The sequence below is a fragment of the Bos taurus genome, chromosome 3 (genome assembly GCF_002263795.3).
Source record: "Bos taurus isolate L1 Dominette 01449 registration number 42190680 breed Hereford chromosome 3, ARS-UCD2.0, whole genome shotgun sequence".
NCBI lineage: Eukaryota > Metazoa > Chordata > Mammalia > Artiodactyla > Bovidae > Bos > Bos taurus.
The window spans coordinates 87,349,134-87,376,384 of NC_037330.1; the positions used below are offsets into that span (position 1 = coordinate 87,349,134).

A 27,251-nucleotide genomic window follows, 5' to 3' on the forward strand; every position below is an offset into this window, starting at 1 on the left:
TAAGCAGCAGCAGATTATTATTATTATCCCCATTTTACAAATCAGAGAAGTGAGGCGCCAAAGAATTTATGCAAGAGCACAATCTCTTCAAAACCCAAGCCTGGGCTGCTTGCCAAGGCTTTTGCTGAAGCTTAGTCTTTATGTTGTGCCTGAGTATTTCGGGTGACCCCATGGACTGCAGCCTGCCAGTTTCCTCTGTCTACGGGATTTCTCAGCAAGAATTCTGAAGTGGGTTGCCATTTCCTACTCCAGAGGATCCAATGTAGAGATCGAACTGGCCTATCGCAACCGGATTCTTTAGCACTGAGCTGCTCCTCAACAAAAGCCAAAATGATCGAACCCCAGAACTGCTTAACACCTTTTCTCTCAAACTCCGCTTCCCCAGCCTGGAAGGAGCTGGCCGAGGCGTCGACTCCACCCTATGACGTACATGGCCCCGCCTTCAGGCCCTCCACCTCTCGCGGGATCTCTCGGGAGGACGGCTGGGGTCAGGTCCCATCATGGCGGCTGAAGAGGCGGATGTGGATATCGAAGGGGACATAGTGCCAGCGGCGGCACAGTCTGGGTGAGCGATAGAGACTGGGCTTGCAGAGACGAGGAGGGACACGGCCGTGAGGAGTTACCTCTAAAGCCCGCGGTTCCGGCAAGGGCCGGGGGAGTGGAAAACTATCCGCTGGGCCAGGGTCTCCTGCCGGCCTGAGGCGCGCCTCGCCCATCCCGTCTGTTGGCTCCTCCTGAACCCAGAGGGCGGGTACCATAGACTAGCGTGGGACAGCCCTTTTACCGGGATCCTGTGAGGGCGCTGACCGCGCCTAGCACATTGCATACTCTTAAGCAATTAGATTGCTTCTTCCCTTACTGCCACCCCAGAACACGCCTCCTTGCCACCGCCCCAAAAATAATTAGAACAGGGGCGGTCCCTGGACAGAACCGAGCTTAGGAATTCTTGTTCCCTCGCTTGCAGGCCGTGTGACCTTGGGCATGTCGTTTTATCTCTACTAGCCTCTGGTTTCCTCTTCCACGTAGGGATAGTTGTGAAAAACTTCCCGACAGGCAGCGTGATCTAAAAGAAAGGGGTGGGACTTAAGAGTTTGACAGCTGTGTATTGACCCAGCTAGTTACTAGCAGTGTGACTTTGGACCTCAGACAACGCATGTGTAAGCTGACTACCACGTTATGTACCTCATAGGGTTATTGTGAAGATCAAATGAAATGATTTGGGGATGTGCTCTAGTATAAGAGAGGTGCTCTGGAAGTGTTGTGTTCTTTACCTTCCCACCACGGATAGTATTTTGAGGACCCAGAGAGAGGTCACCATTTGGTACCAGTTCCTGCAGAGCAGGCCAGTGTGACTTTTAAAAAGCAGCCTCCAGCTTGAGATATCTAGCTGTTTGACTCCTTGCTTGCAGAGAAAGAAATTGATACATGAGGTTTTAAAGATGTGCTTTCAGAATTGTCTTTTAGTAATAGAAGAGGCTTAGACTGGTCAGGATCAGAAGACCTCAGTTCTCAACTCAGCCAGCTGTGTTGCTTATAACTATGAACAAATTCAGTAGAAATCTCTACACTGAGCCAGGTAAAATTGTGAGGCTTAGACCATTTTTGACCTATAAAATAGCAATTTCACATGATCCAACCTAATAATAGCACCTTTGTAAATTGTGAAGAAGAGTACCAACCCTGCCCATGAGGGACTGAAACAGAGCCGTTTAAAGTTTTCCTGAACTTAAAACACTATAAAAATGAGAAGTAACTAAGTCTCCTTCAAATGTTTAGGCAAAACAGTACAAGTCTATACAAATGAACAGAAAGCCTTTGATAATCTTTCACATTTGTGTAGATCAAGTTAATCTTGACCGAGTGCTTTTGCATGCATGGTTTGATTTACTTTCCACAATAAGTGTATGAAATAAGTGTGAGGGATTCTTATCTGAAGTTCAAGAGAGATGAGCTGCCTTTGGAAACTCTAAAGATTATCTGAGAGCACTGACTCTTCCCCTTTTTCCATGGGTTTTTCTTTATTTTTATGATTGTGTTTTATTTCTCTTTTTCTTTCCTTTCTCTTATTATTCTGTTTGAGCCCAAAGTCTACTGGTGGCACTTATAGTCACATTAGTCTCATGAAACCAGTAACCGGTTGTTGGTTCCTGATGGTCATCGTCATTGTCTCACACAATTCTGTAGAGCATCATGAACATTACAGTCTAGTGACAGTTGTTCCCTAGTGTTGGTACTCTAATCAGGTGGAATTTGGTGTGAGTAAACACTTAGGTCCCCCTCTGAATTGTTCAGTTATAGCTGATCATGACATCTTGAGGATTAATTGAAAACACACTTTTAAGTCCTTGCTAAGTGCTGGTTACCAAGGTTAGAAGATGCATTGAAATGTTTTGTTTTCCTTCTACCATTCTTTCTTATCCTCTGTTTCTTATACTTGTTCTTTAAATCACAGTATTTCCAAGGAATTTTTGTCATAAGACTTCTTACTAACCATACAGTCCATCTCTCAAGGCTTAAATTTCTGTTAAGTTGGGCCATATGAAATTTTCCCAATGTTCCACCAATTTTGACCCACACAAATGACAGTTAATCTTAAATTCCATCTAATAACAGGCTGATATTGCCCAAATCTGTCACCAACTCAAATCTCTCTCATGATCTTCAGATCCATTTATCCATTTTCCTGAATCTATTTGCCCTTGGGTGAGCCACAAGCTCCTCAGTCTCACTTTATAGAAACTTTCCTTACCCAACCTGCCTCTTCAAGTTCCCTAGTTCAATAAGTGGCACCATCCACCCACTCATGCAGGGAAGAGACCTAGATTTTAACCTTTTTCCTTTCCTCTCTCGTATCAGAGAGTCTGTTGATTCTGAGTATTCTCTCAGATGTGTTCACTTCTTCCTATTCACATTGCTTGTGCTTTAGGTCTAAGGTACTGTCACTTCTCTCTAGTATCTGTGTAATCACTCCCTCTTAACTGCTTCCTGTCTCTTTGACCCTCTTCTAGTCTTTTCTGAAGTTAGAGTAGTCTTTTCTTATATCCAGATCTGATGATGGTACTCCCAACTCCCTAGAGACCTGTCTGATCCATACCCCACCTACCTGTTCATTCAATCATTCAACAAATATTGATTATCATTTATATGCCTAGCTCTGGGTTTATAGCACTCATCCAAACTAAGTCCTTGCTCTTATGGAACTCACATTCTTATTGGATGAGACAGAAAATAAACTTTATATTATAGCAGTTTCTAAGAGGTATAGCAGTTTCTAAGAAGTATAGACTGGGAAAAGTCACTAACTAGGAAACTTTTATAACTTCAAAACATATAGAAGCAAATTTTAAATTATATCACAGATTGGGCCTCCTCATATGAAGTGAACAGTGTGACTTTCAGTTCAGTTCAGTCGCTCAGTCGAGTCTGACTCTTTGTGACCCCATGGACTGTAGCACCCCAGGATTCCCTGTCACCAACTCCTGGAGCTTACTCAAACTCATGTCCATCGAGTCAATAACGCCATCCAACCGTCTCATCCTCTGTCATCCCCTTCTCCTCCTGCCTTCAATCTTTCCCAGCAACAGGGTCTTTTCCAATGAGTCACCTCTTCGCATCAGGTGGCCAGAGTATTGGAGTTTTGGCTTCAGCATCCGTCCTTCCAATGAATATTCAGGACTGATTGCTTTAGGATGGACTGGTTGGATCTCCTTGCAGTGCAAGGGACTCTCAAGAGTTTTCTCCAATACCGCAGTTCAAAAGCATCAATTCTTCGGCGCTCCGCTTTCTTCATAGTCCAACTCTCACACCCATACATGACTACTGGAAAAATCATAGCTTTGACTAGATGGACCTTTGTTGGCAAAGTAATGTCTCTGCTTTTTAATATGCTGTCTAGGTTGGTCATAGCTTTTCTTCCAAGGAGCAAGCGTCTTTTAATTTCATGGCTGGAGTCACAATCTGCAGTGATTTTGGAGCCCCCCAAAATTAATCTCTCACTGTTCCCATTGTTTCCCCATTTAACAGTGGAAGTAACTATGACTCTCTTAAGTGTGACTTTAGAGAGTTCTAATTAGTTAAAAGGCTGAGAATTAACAAAGTTGAATCCCTCATGGACATAGAAAAGCCCCCAGATAACTCAAGTTAATTTTTGTTATGTGAGTTAAAACATCAGATTTCTTAGATCTCTTCACTGTACTGTCCTCCTTCAAGTATTTTCTTTTGTTTCTTCTATTTTGTCTTATGTTTTCTTCCATTTTGAGAGTGGTACTATTAATGGATGGCTTTTATGCTTTAGATATAACCAAAAGAGTCATAATGTTGAACTCCTGTATAGATGTGTGTATTCATCAAAAGAAATCTGAAGCGTTGGTTCATAGCCACAGAATATGTTGTGTGTGGTTGCTGTTTGGAGGTAGTTTTTTCCTCATGGAGTTGTTTATTCTTGGGAAACAGAGGAGTAAACAAACTTGATATTTGGCAGTTGAAATAGGATGGAGAAAGGAACTAAATATTTGTTTAACATATGAAACCTGTCAGTCACTGTGCTGTGTAAATTATATTCATTAAGTGGTATAATTTCACTTTCATACCTATTTTCCCAATTATTACAGAAGTGATGAAAATACAGCATCTGTTTTACAAGATCATTATCTTGATTCATCATGGAGAACTGAGAATGGTCTTATTGTAAGTATTTTATGGAAATATCAGGTATATTAAACTATTACTCAGTGCCCAGAGTATCTCTCTTTTTTTTTTTAACTTGGTGCTAGTTCTCAGTGGTCACAGACGTAATATAGTGAAACCTTTTTCTTAACTTAAAAATAGATGGTATTCTTTTTTCTTTTGACTGAAAAAATGGACTTCTGGGAAACAACTTTGTTGCCAGCTAGATTTAGGTACAAATTGGTGCTCTACCACTTATCAGATTTAGGAACTGCAGTTTCTTCATCTAAAATATGGGGATTGTTACGTGGTTCACTTCTTCATTTAACAGTTATTTATCGAGTACTTGGGCTTCCCTGGTGACTCAGTAAAGAACCCCCTGCCATTGTAGAAGATGTGGGTTCGATCCCTCAGCAGGAAGAGGAGGAAATGGTGACCCACTCCAGTATTCTTGCTTGGGAAAGCCTATGGACAGAGGAGCCCGGTGGGCTGCAGTCCATGGGTTCACAAAAGAGTCACATACAACTTAGTGACTGAACAACAGCTATTGAGTACTTACTATGTGCCACACACCAGGCCAGGTTTTGGGGAATACAACCATAATCAAGACAGATATGGTGAGGGAAACTGAGAAGGTGACATTTAAGTTAAAAATAGGAGTAGGAGTGTGAAGAGTAGAGGAAAAATACTATATGCAGAAAGAACAGCAGCACGAAGGCTGTTGTTGAAATCCAGTATCTAGAATATAGTAGGGAAAGGGGAGAGGTGACAGCTGTGACAGGTTGGGGAGGCAAATGATGGCCCTGCCACACCAGCAGGAGGCAGGGAGAAAATGAGAAAGACTAGTTAGGAAACGTTTCTAGGGACCTAAGCACGATTTGGTGATGGCTTGGCCTCAGGTTGTGGCAGAATTTGACAGATTTGAATTATGTTTTGGTGGTAGAAATGCTTGTTACATTGGGTTTGGGGATTGAGGGAAAAGGAAAGAATCCAGGATGATTCCTGGGTTTCAGGTTGGAACAGCTTGGTGACTAGTAATGCTGCTTAGAAAATTGGGAGGGCAGGAGAGAAACTGGTGAAGGTTATGCTTTGGTAAATTTTGTTTTGAATATGTAAAGTTTAAGAAGCCAATTAGGTATCCAAGTGGAAATTTTGAGCGGGTAGTTAGTTATAACAGTCTAAATAGAGCTTGGAAAAGAGACTTGGCTGCAAATGTTTACGTTTTAAGAGTTAAAAAGAAGTATGCAGAGATTGTGGCTTAAAAGGAAAAAAGGAATTGTGGTGAGTTTTGGAAATATTAATAGGTGAGGTATCTAGCAAAATCTTAATAGTATCTTAATAGATGCTCATACAGGATAACCATTATTACTTTATCATGACTAGGAGCCAGAGCCTAGGAATCTAAGGCTCAAGTCTCTTCTTTCCCGCTTGAAGCGTTAGTGAGTGCTGCTATGAATGCATCTGTGAAGTAGTGATGCCTGTCTCAGCATTATCATGGGAGTCCAGAGATATGTCTGTGTGCTCAGTAAATGGTAGCTTTATTATTTGTAATCATATTATTGTGTATTTTCATTTAACAAAACAGTAGTTGGTTTCAAAAAGCAGTAAATAAAAAAAATTATTCTTCCTTTTTTTTTAATAGCCTTGGACTCTGGATAGCACCATCAGTGAAGAGAACAGAGCTGTCATTGAGAAAATGTTGTTGGAAGAAGAGTATCCTTTATTGACTATGAGGAAAGTAAAGATTTCAGGGTTAAAAATCCATTAATGCAAAACTTACAAAAGAGACCACCGTTAGTTGCTGGATATAATGCTAGTATATAATGTTACCTACCTATTCTGTTTTACCACTAAGTCTGAGATCTGACCCAATACTTCTGAGTTTCTGTTGTCAACCAACTCTTTTAATTACCTTAATATGGAACAGAAATTATAGAGTTTTTGTTGTTGTTGTTGTTGTTTTGTTTTTATTTTGTTATCTTTTTGCCATGCCACATGGCATGTGGGATCTTAGTTCCCAGACCAGGGATTGAACCTATTCCCCCTTTAGGGGAAGTGTGAAGTCCTAACCATGGACCAGCAGGGAGTTCCCTATAGAGTGTTTTAAATCAGCTAGAATCCTTAGTTTAAGTCCAAATTTTCTAGTCCAGACCTCCATTTTCAGTTGTATGAGATATTAATTCGTCCAAAGACACAGAATTAGAATATGTAAAAGTTCTCGCTTCTTATTCTACCAATTTATAGGTGTTATTGGGAGCAATCTAAGTAAAAAGCACAAAACTATAGAATGAAGATTTTTTCCTCCCAGAAGTTGTAGGTCCTTATTCACAGTTCAGCCACTGGCTTCTTGCCCTGTTTCTTTCATCCATTTGTGATATTTGCAACTTAAATTTTGGGGAACTCATATATTTTTTTACATGTAAAATAAAAGGATTGAATAAAAAGTTTTCTGATTTGTAAAGATTATTAATGTAACTAATTAAAGTAGTGAGTGGTTTGTTTTCAACTCATCTGTGTTTCATGGATTTTTATCTCCTTTTTAAGATAGAATTTCTGTTCCTTTTACTCCCAGTTATTGCTGTGTTGTTTTCGGGGTGTCTGTGTACCTTTAATTCTCATAGGTAAACCCCTTTTAGGCTTTCTTACTCTCCAGCTGTCCCCAAACGTTACAGCTATAGCCTGGATCATCGCTTTTCAGTAGAAAATAGTGCAAGTCACATATGTCATTTACAGTTTTCTAATAGCCATGTTTAAAACAGGGAAATTAATTATAATAACATTTTATTTGACCCAGTATATTTAAAATATATTTCAATATTTAATATGCAAACATTGAGATGTTTTGCATTCTTTGGTTTATACTCTTTGAAACCCAGTGTGCATTTTATATACTTACAGTACATCTCAGTTTGTGCTAACCACATTTCAGGTATTCACTAGCTACACATGTGGCTATCGGCCAATGTCTCATTCTAGATTAATGAATATTTAGGTAGTCGGTGGTTCACTTCCAGACTTGGGAACAAAATAATGATAGTAAAAGCTATGTGAGCTCTTGGATAAACGAGGATAATGTTTTCTTCTATCCTTGTCTTCAGCACCTCATATCTGCCATGATGCCTCATGTACATGATACATAGTCAATATCTGTTAAGTGAAGAATCTAAAAGTATAACAGTATAGGCTAGGTTTAATCAGTCTGAGAGGTAGATTTGACCCAAGCGTTCGTTATATTTGTTAGGGTAGAGAGCAACCCTAAACTCTTCTCTGTTACCTTCAGAAACATGAAAGCAGATACTCCTGAATTATCCTGGATGACCAATCAGATTCATCTGTTAGTTCTCCATATGTGTTAGGAAAAAAAGATTTAAATAAAACATTGAGGATATATCTTTTCTTAGCCACTTCTAATAAGGAAGAAAGAGAAACTAGCATTTAGGTAGTTTGTGCAGATACTGTGTATGTGTGACTTCACATGTAATATTTAATCCAGACAGAAACCCTGTAAGATACAAACATTTTTGTTATTATACACCTGGAAAATTTTTTGAGAAGAATTGGTTTCACTTGAATTTTAAGTGTGACTTTCGGGATATGTGAGTGCCTACTTTATACAAATTGCATAAGAATTTATAGGACTTTATTATTGTTAAAAGTTTCTTTAATAATTATACAGGTATTACTTATCCAATAAGTCACTTCCAGGAAAATTCTGGCTTGATCAAAAGGAAGATGATAAAAAATACTTGAAGAGGTAAAATCAATTTATAATACTTTTAAAAGCCTGAATTGTATTTTTAAAAACTTCACAAACTTCCTTATTTTCTTTTTTCATGTGGTGCAGTCTGCAGAAAACAGCAAAAATCATGTATGTACTTATGTTTATACTTTAAACTGTTTTTGATTAGTTAAAAATTATGGGAAAATTAAACAAGTTATAATTGGCCTATGGAAAAATCCTCTTGACCTTTGGTTTACACAAATATAAAATCAAAATTTCTTGTACAAATGTTGGAATGTTACAAGATAATTTTATTATATTATTTATTTGTCAGAATCTTTATGGCCCTACATAGGCAATTTTATTAAACTATGGAAAAGGTGGTTTTCTAGGGGTTTGTGGGGAAATTTTTTTAAGCTGCCCTGTAATATATTATGAAATGACTTGATTTCTGTTGCCCTGTCAGTTAATTTTCAGTTGTTTCAAATAAAACTTTAATTTAAATTTGTAGTTTTTAAAAATTATCTAGAGAAGTTAAGTATTAACTGTTTTATAAACATCCTTTCCCTGTAATTGAAGAAGGTTTGATATTATTCAGTGTTTCTAAGCTTGCATGTTTATAATCCCTTAGAGGGTAGACTTGTAATTACCAAGAGTTTGAGCACTGAACAGACTTTGGCTTTTGCATTTTGCTGAACAAGCAACAACAACTAAAAAATGAAGTTAAAGGAAAGATTAATGGTTCACGTCAATCAAATTAGCTGGCTTCATCTCAATTTTATTTTTAATTTCTTAATGTCCTGCATTTCAAAAGCAATAATTACAATGTCATAGTACTTTTACCTCTTTTCCAACTTGATATTTACATAGATTTACATATAAGAATCAGATGATATTTCTAGAGCCAGTTTTATCTCTGACAAGCCTCTCAGGTTTTGGAGACATGTTAACATTTGCTACTTTGTGTCCAATCTAAGGAAGCCTATTTGTTATTTCCTTTGATGTCTTTCAGTGTTATCTTCACTCAGACCCAAGGATTATTATGTCTTTGGGGGCTCCTGTCCTGAGCTAGAGAAGTATATAAGACAGGGTAAATCTGGTCCCCCAGGTGGAGGCTGCGGCCTGCTTTTTCTTCTCTTCTTTTTAATTCTTAGACTCAAAAAGTATTAAGTTTAGCCCATGGCTATCTATAACCTTTAGCTGCATAAATATGGAATGTTCCATTTCAGAAATTTTTTTGCAATTCCTCTTTTTCCCTTCAGGGTACACACTCCTACAAAACCAGCCAGTTACTCAGTAAAGTGGACGATAGAAGAAAAAGAGCTGTTTGAACAAGGGCTGGTAAATAGAGCAATTTTTAATTTATAGTGAAATAATTCTAGAAGCAAATATTGATAGAATTATAAGGTTAAATTAATTTATAGAGACCGAAAATTTCAATTACAGTAATCACATTTATAGTTTTTCTGTAGTTAAATGATGTAGTTAGTTAGAATGATTATGTTTGTAGTGTAGTATGAGAGAATTCCTTTTAACTCGTACTTAAGTTACTAAAATATTAAAATATTGATAGATTTGACTCAATATTTTAGGTAGTTTTTCACCCCTTTTTTGGTACTAATAAAACCCAAGAAATTGTATTGTATCTTTATACGTTTTACCAACCACCTGTATTGAAAGGCAAACTTATTTTATTACCTGATCTTTTCTCTTGGGGAAAAACTTATGTATTTGGAACAGTCAGGGTGATCAGCTGAGTTTTTTTTCAATTCCGATTTTGGCATTTGTGCACACAATCTAAATATTTTAGTGGATATAGTTAAAGACCAGAAACATTCCTTTTGCATGAATGTTTCACTGAGATCTATTTAAATGTCCATAGTTGCATAATGGAAAAAAAAAATGTACACAAGTTTCTAATTATGAGAAAGTGCCTTAATATAATGAAACTTAAAATATTTGCAGGAATTTTGTTTAATTGTCTATAGTAGATTATATTTTTTTCTTTAAGGTACATATTACTCAATATTAATTAATTTTGAAATTATATATATTTATATATTATATATGTAGAATATTTATGTAATATTATGTAGGATTCATGAATGCAAATTGAAACATAGTTAACATAACTACAGAAACTATTTTGAGGGTTATATCTCCTCCTGAGATTTTTCTCCTTTACTTTTGATGCTTTTTATACTGATATTTTAGTCTGTCATGTGATTATCATTTATATAATCTAATTAACCAGTCGTATATTTAAGATTGCTGACAACTTTGGTGTTTTGTCCATTACCAAAGATCAGAATGTACACACAAATGGATTGTGAATTTTGGGGTTGTTATTGTTGCCATTGGTGGTAGTTACAGAGGCTCAGCTCCATGGTTCAGAACTCAGATGGCACCTAAAGTTGTAGAGTATTAAGTCTCCTTCTGACTCCTGTCTCAACCTTTAGTTTTCTTTGCCTGTCACCTGTTCTTGTGAAACCTTCCAGAGATAATTTGTCCCTATAAAAGCAAGTGTCTTTATTTAGGTACATATGTAGATATCTATATCTATCTGTGTGTATATAAAGAGATATTTTCCCACAAAAATACATGGAACCATTGGTTGTATTCTCAGCCTGTATAACCCATTAGTATCATTTGCTTATAATCTGAATTCTCTCAGGCTTGAGAGTAGGAAATTACATGGTACTGAATAATGGAAGATTTTTTCCTTCTTGTCCCTTTGCTCTATTTTTAAATCGGTGAATGTTTTCTTTGCTTCTCTTGTTAGTGTCCCCTCTCCAATTTTCATAGTGCCCAAGCCCCTAGAATCTTAACTAGTCACATTTATCCAGATCTTCCCTGTTTCCAAAAGTGCTCCATGCTACCAGATTACGTATTTGCCTTCATTACTCAGCTGTGTCCGACTCTTTGCCACCCTATGGACTGTAGCCAGCCAAGCTTCTCTGTCCATGGGATTTTTCAGGCAACAGTACTGGAGCAGGTTGCCGTTTCCTACTCCAGGAGCTCTTCCTGACCCAGGGATCAAATCTTCTTCTCTTGTACCTCCTGCATTGGCAAGCAGATTGTTTACCGCTGCGCCACCTTGGGAAGCCCTTAGCACATAATGCAGATAATTAAATCTTCAGGAAGTTGATCTCAGGTATTAGTTAAGAACTATCATAAGTTATTAATTTATACTTACTGATTTTCTCAGAAGTACTTTCAGTTTTAATAAATTGTCCATATGTCAGATTTTCTATTGAAAACCAGAAATAAGTATGTAAGTTAAGATTTATCATTTAGGTCAGGATAATTTATTGTCATTAGTCATGACTCTGGCATGTAAATCTGGCCCTGAGATCAACTTCTCTGAGTTGTTGTATTTTGTTTTTTTTTACTTTAAATAGTTTTAGAAAATCTAAAAAAGGATTGTTGAGCTTCTTTGGGAAATGGAGAGTATCTTGTGTTAGAGATAATGTAGGAGATTTATGTATCAAATGATAGATTTGATAATTAAAAATACTGTTTAGCTTTAAAATTATACTGCATTCATGTCTGTACTTGAAAACACACCAGAGCTCCTTCAAGTTCTCAGTTTTTCCCTTCACAGCTTCGATGTTAGTAGGTACACAGCCTTTGACAATGAAGGGAGGTGTTGGTTGGAGGTCACTTTATTTGTGATTCAATCTTTTAAGTCAGTTTACTGTGATATCTGAACAGTGTAAAAGTTTGAATATGTAATGGATGTTTTAATATGGAATTTGAGTAAGAAAATTTTTTTGAAATTAGTGTTGGAACATAGTCAATTGATTCTATAATTGGAAAGTAGAAAATACAACCCACCTCCCTTTCAATGCACTTTTTTGTTGAGTTATCCTTAATTTTGGAACATCATAATGTATAATACTAATACATACTGTAGGAGTACATAGAAGTGATGGATCTTCATTTAGGTAGCTATAAAAAGAAATTTCTAAATCATCTTGGTCTGCTTTCAGAAGTCAAGATTCAAAGAGAAGATTGTGGGCTTTGATTTTAAGAGTCTTAACTATATATGAGACTTGTGTGTTTTAGAAAACAAAAATAGATCATTTTAGTTTTTTTTTAATATGGCAGTAATTTGGAATGTTAATTAAGCTAATCAAAAACCATTTCTTTTCCATTTTGATAACACAGGCTAAATTTGGCCGAAGGTGGACCAAAATTGCAAAGCTAATTGAAAGTCGCACTGTTTTACAAGTGAAGAGTTATGCGAGACAGTACTTTAAAAATAAGGTAAGCAGGATATAAATATCCTAGTGATCGTATTTAAAATAAATAAAATTAATAAGCTTAAATAGTTCTTTAATTCAGGCATGCTTGCATACATGCTAAGTCTCTTCAGTCATGTCCAACTCTTTGTGACCCTATAAACTGTAGTCCGCCAGGCTCCTCTCTCTGTGGGGATTCTCCAGGCAAGAATACTGGAGTGGGTTCCTCCAGGGGATCTTCCCAACCCAGGGATTGAAGCCATGTTTCTTACATCTCCTGCGTTGGCAGGAGAGTTCTTTTCCACTGGTGCCACCTGGCATTAAAGTCTTAATGTTCAGAGTGTTTATAGTGAAAATATTTTATACCCATAAAGTACCCTATAAATGTTTGTCTTCAAAAATCTCAAAGCATATCTTCAGTGTATTGAGTATTGCTGTTAAATTGGTATTATTATGTTACTCCACTTAATTTCATGCAGTTAAATAGGGCAAATTATTAGTTGCTCAAAAACATCCTATAAAGCAAATAGTATATCAAAGAGAAAACCTTAGAGGTCATTGCTTCCTGGAAAATTTTTTTCCTTTTTAAATATTTGCATTAAACTTTTAAGAATTATTAGAGCTTAGGGGCCAAAAATGCTAACATGATTCTAAAATCTTTTTAATAGCAATGAAACTTGTACAATTATTGTGAAGAACTGTCTGAAAACTCTAATAAATTGCAGTGTTCAAAAATGTACAGTTATGGTCTAGTTCCTTAGTCTTGAAAGTAATTTGTGTTGTATTCAACCATGTAGTTCTGATATTTAGAATTTTTCTAATATATTCTGCTTGAGTACTGGAAGCATAATTATATAGAATTTGAAAGTGTCTTAAGTGAAATTTGGTGCTTTCTTTTCATGTAAATTGGGCTGACCCTTGAACAAAACAGGCTTGAACTGAGCTGATCCACTTATATGGGGATTTTTTTCAATAGTCAGTAACACAGCACTGCACAGTCCACTGAGGTGCAATTGCAGATGTGGAACTGCAGATGCTAAGGAACCGCAGAAAGGGAAGGCCAGCTTTAAGTTATATGCAGATTTTCAGCTGTATGGAGGGTTGGTGCTCCTAACCCCCTGTTGTTCAAGGGTTTACCCTGTGTACAAGACTTACCTAATTTAGTGTCATTTGGTCATAGGAAGTAAGTAATGGAATGAATTCATTGTAAATCAATCAGTCTGCTCCCTCTTTTAATCATCAAAAGCATTTTCCAGACAGCCTACTAAGGTCAAGGTATTACGAGGCAGAATAAGCCTCATTTAGTTATTCTTACCCATGCTTCTCAGGCTGGTGTGTGCAGGACTTCTTGCAATGTCAGTTTTACGCAGAGGCTTGAGATGAAAGGGTACATTTTAATATTAAAAAAAATATTAATATATAATGAAATACAGTGCAAAATTTTGTCAGAAATTTTAAGCTAAAAACGAGAGACTTCAAATAAATAGATTGTTAAAGGCCATTTCAAGCTAAATGTCCAAATTTCATTTTCCCTCCTGCTGCCCTTTCCTTTTCCTCTACATAGTAAGCCAGTTAACTACAATGCAGTATTCTCGGAGTCTGTTGTGATAAAGGATCTATATATAATCTCTTTTCAGGAGCTGTTATGTCTTGGATATGTCAGTCATTTGCAAGATTTTTCAAAATTATATGTAACAAAGATTTTATTTTAAATCATATATACTCGTTAGCATTCATTTTCTTTTCCTATTGCATTACAACATATTTATGTTTATAACAGCAGATATGATAGTTTCATGTCTTAAATTATAAGCTCTATAATATTATAGCTACATTAAATGAACGTGCAAAAGCCAGTTTGTTTCTCTTGTCTTTATATTTAAATGAAAGATGATTTTAATTTACTCAGTAAATATATGTGAGATAGACTCCTTTAACTAAAAGGAGTTTTTAGCATTATAAAAAATGATCTGCTGAGCTATCAGATATTCTGAGAAATAAGCCTTCACAATATCTTAAAAATACCTTGTATGATGGTTTTTGGTTAATTCTCTATGGTTGATCTGAGCCAGATTCCCATTTTAAGCTTCGTACTGAAAATTAAATAGTAGGTCATAATTATTTGATTAATAAAAGTCACCAGACCATGAATGAGTCAAATATACTTATGGAAATTTGAAGTGATGATCTTTTACATTTAAAATGTAGTTGTAAACCCTTCAGAAAAAGCACAGTAAAGAAATACCATTGACATGTACTCAGTTTAATAACTTTGTATCTTATTTTTGTGTGTGTGCCAATGATTGCATTTTTAAAATGTTAATATTATGGAGATTTTGTCTTGATTTTTAATAAGGTAAAATTAGATGGTCCAGAAAAGGAAACACCAAATCAGAAGAATAGCAGTGGCTTCCAGATGAAAAATGAAGATGAAGGGACAAAGGCATGGACACCATCAGGTTTAAGGGGACGTGCTGATCCCAACCTGAATGCTGTGAAAATTGAAAAGTTATCCGATGATGAAGAAGTAGACATCACAGATGAGACTGATGAGTTGACTTCTCAAGTTCCCCAAAAGGATCTTAGCAGTGTTCTCTTGTTAGACATCTCTAATAATAAAAGACCTGAAACCATTAAAGCAGTAGTTTCTGACAGCCAAGAAGATCCCATTTCTAAATCTTCCAAGGAGTATCTTCAGAATATAAAGCAAGGTGAGATGGAAGCACTTTCAAGCTCAGGAATTAGACTTTGGACTGAAAATTACAATACCAGTGACCAAAAATTAGTTGAATTAAATGATCAGAAATGTGATAAGCTGATGAAGAACTGTGATAAACATCATGGGAATGGAATAACAGATGATGCCAGACAGTTGCCTTCTCCAGAGCCTTGTGAAGTTCAGAAAGACTTGAGTGATAATGAATTGCTTTTTCATTCCTCCTGCCAAATGGAGGAGGAGAGCCAAGAGGAAGAAGAGCTTAAGCCACCAGAACAAGAAATAGAAGTGGATAGAAATATCATTCAAGAAGAAGAAAAACAAGCAATTCCTGAGTTTTTTGAGGGGCGCCAAGCTAAAACACCAGAACGCTATTTGAAAATTAGAAATTATATTTTGGATCAGTGGTAAGGAAAAATTGTATTTTAGATGCTATTTTAAAGCTTATGCTACTCTAAAGTATGTATGTGTGCCTATGCAGAATTTAGTGTTTTACAGTCCTAGTGTTCCAGAGAGCTTTAACATATTAATACATTTCAGTAGGCAAGACTTGGTTTCTCATAGTGAAACAGTTTGAAAGTTTTGGAAAGTGTTGTCATGTATAGCTGTCTTAACCCATCTGTCTGCTACTTTATTAGAGTTTGTGGTCCTAAAAGGAAAGGGATAAATCATTACCTCAAAAAGCAGTTTTGTAGGACAATGTTAGGAAGATATAGAAAACACTACTGAACTGGAAGAGGGGAAGAATGTCTATCTTAGTTTATGGTGTACTTTGAAGTACAAAGAGAAAACTTTGGTGACAAGGATAGTATCATTTAATGTGGCTTGATTTCAGAAGCTATTCTAAAAATCTGCCTTAAGTGCTTTTGACTTTGAACTTGTGACATAATGTGTTAATAACTCCTTTATCAGAATATAGGAATTTTTTTATATAGTCAGTTTATCCTCTAAATTGTCAGTACCTTTTATTTGAATTACTTAGTGAGGGATGGGGAACAAGCCAAAAAACTTCCCACCTTATTAGCTTAAGTGCTGTGAAAGTGATTTGCATTTTTCGTAATAGTTTAATTAAGACATCATCAAATATTCATGATTGTTACTGCTTCAGGAGCTATAAAATTGTGTAGAGCCATTTTTACAGAGGGCTTCTGTTCTGACCTAGGAAGATTATCAAAGGAAAAAACCAGGCTTGTTAAATCAGTAACTTTCATTTTACCCACATAATATTAAGCATTTTGACATCTAAAGAAAGCCCTATTCAAAAAGAAAAAAAATTTTTTTTTTCTCGCTCTTAACTCTTGGTTATTTTGCAAATGATTGAGGTTGGGAAAATGCTAAGTGAGGGTGGTATCAAAGTAAAAGAATACCTATAAGGAACTACTTCTGACATTTACATAGTGTTTTATTGTTTACAGAGAGCTTTTCTCTATCTGATTGCTCCGAACAATCCTGTAACCTAGGCAGGTGGTATTTTCTCTCTTTGATAGAATGAGCTTGAGGTCACGAGAGGTTTAGGGAGCTGCCTTGGATTATACAGACCAGTTGTTGACAAATGAAGGACTTCAATACAAGTCTCAACTCTGTAAATCACTCTTTCCATTATTCTACATTGCCTAGTTCACACTTAAAACACAAATTAAATTAAATCTCCCTTGGTATCTAATTTTGTTTTTGGAAATAAGAGCATGAATGGCCAAATTGAAGTACTTCAAAATAATGACTAAATCAAAAGTGTCTATGTAAATTATCAAAGACAATTTAATGTTACTTTAATCAAATTTCATTTGTTACTTTGAATTTTAGATTTACAGGCAGAATAATTTATATGGGTAGCATAAATTATATGGCAATAGTTTCCTAATATCATAGCCTTAGTTCATAAAACCAGTTAAATATTGCTGTTTCAGTATGATGATTTAGCCGAACAGTATGAAAGCAAAAAGAAATGTTTTGAACAGGAACTCAAACCTATTCTCTTCAGAAATAGAACAGAGTATTTAGAGACTGGAGGCGGTGTTAAAAAAAAATGGAAGAGTTCAAGTTTTAAAGATAAAAAAAACCCTGCTAGATTTGTTTGTAGCTAGAAGATCCTTTCCATAAAAGCACATGCAGTTGACTCCCTGTTTAGGGGGCTATTTTATTAAAATAGTAACCAGTATCATTGAATATGTACTAAATGCCCCACATTGTATTTATCTCTAGTCCTCTTTGACAGCCTTGTCCTCATTTTACAGATGAGAGAAATGAGGTTGAGAGAGGGAACAGAGCTGGTTCCAGGTCACATTAGGTGGAGGCGATTCCAGAGAATGCAGTCTTGAACCGTTACTTTCACACTTACCACTCTGGGCCTTGACTGACTTTTCACACTGCCTTGAATGCTTTTCCCCACTGGATTTTGGTGAATCTTACTTCCTCTTCTTTTTCAGTTCTGCTCAAGGGAGATTAGACGCCTTCTTTCTCTACCCTGTCTACAATAGCTTACATATCTCCTCCCTCTCATTCTCTTACCCTGTATTTTATATATCTTATAGAACTTTTTACCACTGAAAATACTATATTTTATTTGTGTTTTGTCTCCCCTCTCCCCACCCCAATGATAAATATAGGCTCCATGTTCATTGTTAATTGTTTTGTTCCTCCTGCTTAGAACATTGCTTGGAATACAGAGACAGATTGAAAGAATGAGTCATCATTATATCATAAACAGATATTTCTAGAGGCCTTACCATTTGTTCAGTGCTATACTAATACTAAGCTCTTTGTTTAAAGCCTTCTGATTTGTGTAATCTTTAATTAGACCAATACAGTTTATAGTTTCATAGTTTTTTGGTAGCTGGGTATACCCTGCCCATTCCAGCTGTCCTGCCTTCATTTGTGTAGTGTGTGTACTTTCCACGCAAGCGACACTGAAATCCCACTGTTTTAATGGAACTTCTGATATCCTCCCACATCCCAGATTATCAATACTTTTTACCCTCACTGACCTTCAGAATTTATGATTTTAAATTTGGTTTCTGGTTAGGTCTTCCCTGAACACCCTGTCTAAAATAGTCTGTGCCTCTCTGCCCTGCTGTATCCCCTTATCCTTCTTACTCTGTCTTCCTAATGCTATTGCTACCTGACAATACACTATTTATTCATTCATTTATTGACTTACTAGAATGTAAGGTTTGAAACTTCAGGAACTTCAGATTCATCTCTGTATCTGTGCCTAGAACAGTGCCTGATATGTAGGACACAAAATATATATTTGTAGTATAAAGATTAAGGAATTCCTATGTTATGTAATATATCTGAACACTCAGTTTATAAAGTCTGTGTTTGAATCCTGTCACTTCCTTAACAAAGTGCTTTAATTTCTCTTACCTTGTTTCTTCATCTCAAAAGTAAGAATAATAAAATCTACTTTGTAAAATTGTATATAACCCTTAGTGTGGCATCTGTTATAAGTACTCAGTAATTGTTTGCTACTCTTACTAAGTTCCACTACTAAGACTTAATGTTATACCATCTAGCGTGGTATGTTAAGTATATTTAGTTGTCGTTGTTCAGTCGCTCAGTCATGTCCAACTCTTTGCAACCCCGTGGACTGCAGCATGCTAGGCTTCCCTGTCCTTCACCATCTCCCAGAGCTTGCTCAAACTCAATGTCCATTGAGTCGGTCATGCCATCCACCCATCTCGTCCTTTGTCCCCTTCTCCTGCCTTCAATCTTTCCCAGCATCAGTGAGAAAAGTGAAAGTGAAAAATCACTCAGTCGAATCCAACTCTTTGTGACTCCATGGACTGTATACTGTATACAGGCCAGGATACTGGAGTGGGTAGCCTTTCTCTTCTCCAGGGGATCTTCCCAACCCAGGGATCGAACCCAGGTCTCCTGCATTGCAGGCAGATTCTTTACCAGCTGAGCCACAAGGGAAGCCCAAGAATACTGGAGTGGTAGCCTAACCCTTCTCCAGTGGATCGTCCCAACCCAGAAATCAAACCAGGGTCTCATGCATTGCAGGCGGATTCTTTACCAACTGAGCTATCAGGGAAGCCCTCCCAGCATCAGGGTCTTTTCTAATAAGTCACCTCTTCATATCAGGTGACCAAAGTATTTAGTAATTGTTTTATTTTGTAAACCTCTTCTTTCTTTCAGTCTTTGGGTGTTTCTTGATTCTTTAGCATGTAATATAGTATCTGTTTTCCACTGAGAGCACTTAATGTTACTGGCATAATGATTAAAACTAATGTATAACTTTTAAGCATTTATAAGGTAGCTTGTAATTAAAAGATGCTGTCCAGCAAAGTTAAAGTAGATGAACCTAAGCAATGTATTAAAAATTGGAATGTCTAATACTAAGCATTTTCAACATATTATGAATGTGCCCTTTTTATTCAAAGACTGAGGCTTGCATTTGGGTCTGTAGATAAATATGCTTCTAACTTCAAAGTTCTGGGATCTATGGAGTTTAATGTTGGGAAAGAAATGATACTTATAAAAGTCACACTGTACTTGTTAATGAGTGTATCATTAAAAAATATTTCATTTCAGAAAAAAGTACACTTGGGTATTATGTATTAGCATTGTATTTACTACACATTTACATATTGAGAAGGGGGTACATTTAAAAAATATTTCAAGTATTAAAAGTTTCCCCCAGAAGTCTTCTTTTATGTTTTTATTTATCCAAAATAATTGTACTTCCGTCTCTTAGGGAGATATGCAAACCGAAATACTTAAATAAGACCTCAGTACGTCCTGGCCTGAAGAACTGTGGGGATGTTAATTGTATTGGACGGATTCATACATACCTCGAGTTGATAGGAGCAATCAATTTTGGATGTGGTAAAAATAAAAACCCAACAACATCTTTTAATCAACGTTTTTTATCCTTACAGCACCCATTAATTTCTTTGATAGTCAGAATTCAAGGAGATTTAGTATTGATAGAGAAAGGTGATTGATACAGAAAGGTGCTCTAATGTTATAGAATAAATGTATTGATATTTTGTTTTAAAACAGATTTCTATTGGTAAACTATATTTCCTTTTAACCTGCAGTCAAAATTGGTGCTTTTAAAGGAAAAAATATTAAGTAGTAGAAATGATTTAAGGATGCAGTTCTTTATCAAGTAAACGTAAATTTTATGAAAAGTCCAATCAAGGCCCATTTAATTTGGAAATACTGTATTAATGCTAGACATATTATCTAGCAGTATTTAAATAAAATAATTTATGAGCCTTTATACTTAAATGTAATAAAAGTGCCAAAATATTTTTTGTGGTAGAAAGTTTCTTTCACCCTGGTTTTTCTCAAATGTAAAGTCATGCATATTTTTAATGTATTCTGCCCTTTTATTGAATTAACATGACATAATTTTGAAGAAAGATAATAGTTATAATAGTTGGAAAGTGATAAGTTAATTAGAATGATGTAATCCATGGTTTGAGTGGAGTATATTCTGTGTTCTGTGTCTATGAAAAGATAACCAGAAAACTTCCTACCAGAGATTATTTCATTTCATGTAGAGATAGATAGAATTTAGTCTTCCCTGGGATCTATCCTTCATTTTAGTGTCTTTTCTTGCCCAAAGCAAGGTACCAAGAATGGCTTTATAGGAAAACTAAGATGCCATAGCCACGCAAAGAAAAGTGAAATCATGTTTACTGTATTAGAATACCAAAATTAGCAAAGTGGGCTTAGCACTCATTTAATCAGAAATTAAACAAATGAGCCATTTCCTAAATGTTTCATTTTATTGAGATTTCCTTATGAAAACAGCATTACTTTCATGTGAGAACTACCAGGTAGCGCATCAGATGTGTATTGTGGAATAAGATAGAAACACTGATACATAAAAAAAAAAAACTTAGAAATTGGCTTATAATTGTAGATATGTCTTCCTATTGGACAAATAATTCTACAAAATAATAGATTGTTTTGTTTTTTTCTGGATTCCAATAGAACAGGCTGTATATAACAGGCCACAACCAGTTGACAAAGTACGAATCAGAGACAGAAAAGACACAGTAGAAGCATACCAGCTTGCCCAGCGCCTGCAGTCTATGGTAAGCTGCCCCGTGGCTCACTGAATGATGGGTGTTCTTTGCTCTGTTGAGTAGGCTGTGCCTACTTCTCTTCACCTGTTTAACAAATGGCTATCTAGTAGAAGAAGATGCTTTCTTTCACCCAAGCCATTCACTTTTCTCTTTCCATTCAGTTTAATGTTAATTTATAGGCAAAAAACAAACCCCCCGAATCTAAAAATCATTCACAAACTTTACACAGAAGCATGATGTTTTGCTTACAGTGGTCTTAGACTGCTTCATTTTGATATCCATATCTAACATATCTTTTAAAAACCAAACATTTAAGCTCTTTTTTGTTTCCATTTTCTTTTTGTTTGTTTAAAAATTCTTGCCATAAGATTTAGCTTTTTTGAGAGCTGTTCAAAATATTTTAGTCTTTTTTAATTCTTGAGGTTAATGAGTTTTACAAGCTTCCATAGTTTTACATGGCTCAGTGGTAAAGAACTCGCCTGCCATTGCAGGAGCCGTGGATTCAATGCCTAGATCAGGAAGATCCCCTGAAGAAGGAAATGGCAACCCACTCCAGCATTCTTGCCTGGGAAATCCCATGGACAGAGAAGCCTGGTGGGCTGCAGTCTGTGAGGTTGCAGAAAAGTCAGACATGACTGAGCAACTAAATAGCAACGAGTTTTACAGTGTTTTACAATGCATGCATCTTATTTTAAAAATAGGTGATCCAGCAAGTCTCCCAAAAGGCAGAGTCATGCTGTGGTCTTGTTGGCTTTTACTAATTGTTGCTGTTGATTAGTTGGTAAGTCGTCTCTGAGTCTTCTGTGATCCAGTGGACTCTAACCCACCAGGCTTCTCTGTGGGATTTCCCAGGCAGGAATACTGGAGTGGGTTGCCATTTCCTTCTCCAGGGCTTTACTAATAAAATAGGTGAAATTGGTAATGGGTAAGGTAAATAGAAAAGAATAGAAAATGAAAGAGCAGGTTTTTTTCCTCGGAGTATTTAGGCTATAAAACATGTCTACCCTTGTTTTTTTGTTTTTCTTTTTAAGGAGAGAATGTTTTCATGTGCAGTTGCTGGAGTTGGTGCTAGTCATACATATTCATAAGTCTGAGATACAATTATTTTGCTTCTAGTTTTCCTTATTATACCTCTGGCTGTGTGCTGTTTCTAGTTTTCTACCATGAAGTCATTTTGGTGGTGGTTCTTCTTGGCCCTAAAAAATACTCTTTTCCTACAGTTGTAACTCCCATATGGTGAAAGGAAATGAAAATTAAAGGAGAAATCAGAATAAAATTTCAAAGATCATTACTTACTTATTTTTGAGCCAAATGCTAACTATTGAACATAAATTAATAAAATATAGTCAGGCATTGCCAATCAGGGATGACAGTAATTTAATGGAGAAATTGATGTTTAGGAAATTATCATTTTGGTTTTATATATTAATGTGCTGTGATTTCTCCAAGCTAATCTTGTTACCTTTTGCTTTATTTTTAATTTCATAACAGCGCACAAGGAGACGCAGAGTCCGAGACCCTTGGGGAAATTGGTGTGATGCAAGAGATTTGGAAGGGCAGACATTTGAGGTAACTTTGATCCTTTCAGATGACTCAGAAGTAACAATTGTTTTGTCAGTATACATTTATGTATCTTTAATGTCACATATATTATACTTGTTTTATATGTCTGCATGTATAGATCTCTTTCCTGTGTTAATTTATTTGTCTAAAAGTCATCAATAAACAACAAAGAAAAAGATATTGAGGATGCAGTTAACTAGAAGTTCGACTGATTTTCAGAACTGTAATTATCTGTCCCAATATTCTGGTCTTTAGCTCCAGAATATCTGTCAGTGTGCCAGGGAGTTGTGCCCTGTTCATTTCAGTAAACAGTTCTTGAATGATGTTCTGATATACCAATATAAATGTTGTTCTGAGCATTAGACATAAATTGAATTACAAATATTGAAGTATTATTTCTACTAACAAAAATTACGGTTCTATAAAGAAACATAGGCAGTGAATTAAGTATACACATGCATGCACACACACACACACACCTTCTATGACTATATAATCTGTTTGTGAACAACCAGTGCTGTTAAATGGGAAGAATGTATGTGTACTACTGGCTTTGTTACATTGGGTAACTGTATCGAATCTCAGGGTTTTATTTATAATCCCCTCAAAGGTTGAATTAAATGAAATAAAATGTATGAAGGTCCTAATACTCGGCACTCAGTAAGTCTTGCATATACCAGATATTCAGTAAATGTTAGTTCTCTTCTTTCTCTCTTCCCCATTCCCTGCCCCCAGCCTCACACCTGAGCATTATTCTAGGCACAGCAATTAGTGACACATGGTCCCTGCCTTGAAGGAATTTACATTACTAGTAGGAAAGATAACACCTTTGGTGAGTTCCATCAAATTGATTCCAAGAAATAAAAGACTGACCTAACAGGTATAATCAGGGTAGGTTTCACAGAAGATGTGATGTTTCATCTGTGACTTAAAGGATGAGCAAGAGAATCTCACAATGTGGAAATGTAGATGAGGGACTCTCGGCTGAGAGACATATAAATAAAGGTACAGACATGTACCAGACATGGGAAAATACCAGGTATAGTCTGGAAAAGGTGTGTAGTTCATATGGGCTGGAGTATAAGACTGATACGTGAGTGTGTGCTTAGTCGCTTCAGTCGTGTCTGACTTTGCGACCCCATGGACTGTAGCCTACCAGGCTCCTCTGTCCATGGGTTGCCATGACCTGCTCCAGGGATCTTCCCAACCCAGGGATCAAACCCATGACTCTCATCTCCTGCATTGGTGGGCGGGTTCTGTACCACTAGTGCGACCTGGGAAACCCAATAAGACTGGTAGTAGAGTTATTTTATTTTATATTTATGTAGGATTTACTACGTTAGACACTACTGTCAGTATTTCACAAACATTAATTCATTTAGTCTTCACAGTAACATCGTAGCATTGTTATTATTATTGTTCCCATTTTAAAGATGAGGAAAACAAACACAGAAAGCTTCAATGACTTGGCCAGAGTCACCCAGCTAGTCTGAGGCAGAGCCAGGCATTGTCTCTGCGGAATCTGTGCATGGTAGCTTTATGCTGTGATGTCTCTAGTAATTCTCCCTTCAGTGGTTGATGGATGCTTTGATCAAATGGTGGGGTTTTTTTTTTAGCATCTCTCTGCTGAGGAGTTGGCAAGAAGAAGAGAAGAGGAAAAATGCAAACTTAGTAAACCTTCAAAAGTACCAAGACCAACAAAAAGGTATAATGTGACATTATGCAAGTGTGATTCTGTTAATAATCATAAATGATTAGAAAATGTATAGAAGGAATATCTGATGTTGTAGCATTGTTGTTCACTTATTAAGTTTAAAAATACTGCTGAAAGTTAAATTTTTTTTTATTTCACTGATTGTTAATTTGGGAGACCGTAAGCAAAAGTTTTAATTTGTTCGTGTTCAATAAACATAGGATCCAATATATGTTGTGAGGGCCTTGTTTATGACAGGTGGTTATTTAACTCCTTAGACATTACAAACCAGTAACCTCATGAAATGACTAGTTCCCTCTTTGCTTGGTGCTGAATGTTAGTGAGGCTCTCTTTTTTTTTTTTTTAATAATATAAAATATTTAGCTTGTAACATTAAGGGTCACTGTATAAATTAAATGCCTTGATTTTCTAGACCCTCACTTCCTGCAGATGACCCATGAAATAGACTGTAGTTTTGTCAAGTGTCCCTTTTAAAACAAGATATCCAGGAACACCTCTTGGTTATTTTCAGTGGAAAGAGCCCTAACACTAAGCAGTTAGATGTTCCTGGGTAAGTTACATAATGCTTTTATAAGCCTTAGGTCCTCATTTATAAAATAATAACTTTAACAGCACTGTTAGCTGTTTTAAGCATATCATATATATTAACTCATTTAATCCTCATAACAACCCTATGAGGTAGTTAATATAATCATTCCCATTTTATAAATGAGGAGACTGAGAGGCACAAAGAGGTTATATAACTTGGCCATGCTTGTTAATGGTGGTGGTGTCATTTAACCCAGGCATTAAGGCTTAAGAATCCGTGCTCCTAATCATTACATTATATATCACCTCTCTAAAAATTAAAGTCAAACTTTAGAATTGTTGTGAGAATAAATTAAATGAGATAAGCTACAGTCATCCATAAACTAGGACTCCTCATCTCATGTCCAGACATTTGATTTTCTGAATCTAAGTGTGAAACATACTGTAATTTTCCAGTCATTCTTCCAGGTAGGATCTTTTTGAATCCAGATCCACTTTTTTCATATTAGTCCTCGTAGCTTTGAATCATCAACATTTCAATAAGCTTGCCTTTTCCACCATTGGTCACTGATTAAAATGTTAAACTGAAATAATGTGAACCTCAGACATCATTGTTGAATCAGCTATGTATTACCACAATTAACCCAGTTAACCCACTCTTCATCTTATGCAGAAGAATAATCATAGCAGATGTCTTGCTTACATTTAATAACTATATTTGAGTCTTTAAGAGTCTGCTAGTTTCTAGCATATCTGCTATCAAAAGTGAAATTTAGGTGTATCTATCATGACTTATATTTTCATGAGCCCATTATTCTTAGTCACCTCTTCACTTGCTAAAGGCTTGCAAAGCAGTTGTTAAATAACCCTTTCTAGAATTTTCCTCTGCTGCTTTTTTGGTGTTTTGAAAACAGGCCCAGTAATTGCCTATTCCTAGTCCTCCAGTAATTTTCCATTCTCTACAGTGCCTCAAAAAGTGTTGATGGTGGTTTCACATGATGGTTCTTCAAAGTGCTCTGGGATGTAAATGCTTTGTTTCTATTTCCTTAACTCTCTTGACTTTTTTTTTTTTTTTTCCATTTTATTTGCGTTGATTAAGCACTTTCTAATTTGAACATCTTCCTCACTCAGCAAACCGTTTTTAAATGCCTACTGTTCTCAGTGTTTGGAATACAGTATTCAGCAAAACAAAGTGTCTCATCTCCTAGCGCTAAGTCTCTGGTAGAATAGGAACTAAATAGTTCTGCTCTTTCCCAGTTAACATGAACATATTCCTTGTTTATTTGCTTTCTCTGGATGTAGCCTAACAGTTTTTATTTTTCTCAAACCTCAATTCTTTATTGGTCAAAGCCTTTCTAATATTTCTCTCATATTTATACATGTTTTTGTGTCTAGCTTTGGCTAGGTGGCCCTCTTTCCATCTTTTATACTTCATTTTAAAAGATGAGTCTACCATAGAACTTTGTATATACATTAATTTCTTTAACAGAATTGTTTGTCATTTATTCATTCAGCAAAGATTTACTGAGTGCTTCCTTTATCCTGAACACATTGTACTGACAGAGATGTTTCTGAGAAACGTCTATCTTGAACTTCCTTTCCTATCTTATGTCAGAGTTAGGTTTCCATTGAAACCTGCTTTCAGTGTAGGACACGTCTGGCCATTTATAATGTTCTCTTTGGGTGTTGAAAGAAATTAAGACAACAAAATTACTTTCTCAAAGGTCCTATTGTTTCTCAAATTTTTAGTCAAGTCCAAAAGAACTGTGCTTCTTTCCAAAGGGTTATATCATAAATTCTCCTAGTTTATTGTTTTTCCACTTGGACAGAATTTAGGTTTAGATTATTGATGTACATTTTCAAATTTGTGAATAAATTATGTTATTGAAATTATATTAGGAATGATTTTCTTTTCTTTTTCCTTTTCCAGCTCATTTGATCCCTTCCAACTGATACCTTGTAATTTTTTCAGTGAAGAAAAGCAGGTATTATTCATTCATCACAGAATGACCATAAATAATACCCTCCTCTCTGGCATGAAATATTCTTTATCTAT

General features: G+C 36.0%; 1 protein-coding gene across 2 annotated transcripts in view; it reads left to right on the top strand.

The window, feature by feature from the left end:
• Nucleotides 1–477: 477 nt before the first annotated feature.
• The window catches only part of MYSM1 (Myb like, SWIRM and MPN domains 1), a 41,723-nt gene continuing 14,949 nt past the window's right edge, over nt 478–27,251 (top strand). Inside the window, exons 1-13 of one of the 2 annotated variants that reach the window (NM_001192408.1) lie at nt 478–565; nt 4,611–4,686; nt 6,308–6,378; nt 8,342–8,419; nt 8,510–8,533; nt 9,649–9,727; nt 12,557–12,655; nt 14,987–15,753; nt 20,046–20,176; nt 21,296–21,399; nt 22,882–22,959; nt 24,570–24,658; nt 27,126–27,180. In NM_001192408.1, the coding sequence (NP_001179337.1) occupies nt 501–565; nt 4,611–4,686; nt 6,308–6,378; nt 8,342–8,419; nt 8,510–8,533; nt 9,649–9,727; nt 12,557–12,655; nt 14,987–15,753; nt 20,046–20,176; nt 21,296–21,399; nt 22,882–22,959; nt 24,570–24,658; nt 27,126–27,180 (1,716 nt within the window). In that variant the 5' untranslated portion in view covers nt 478–500. The remainder of the gene's footprint in view (nt 566–4,610; nt 4,687–6,307; nt 6,379–8,341; nt 8,420–8,509; nt 8,534–9,648; nt 9,728–12,556; nt 12,656–14,986; nt 15,754–20,045; nt 20,177–21,295; nt 21,400–22,881; nt 22,960–24,569; nt 24,659–27,125; nt 27,181–27,251) is intronic. The other variant, XM_005204551.5, reaches the window with a different exon arrangement.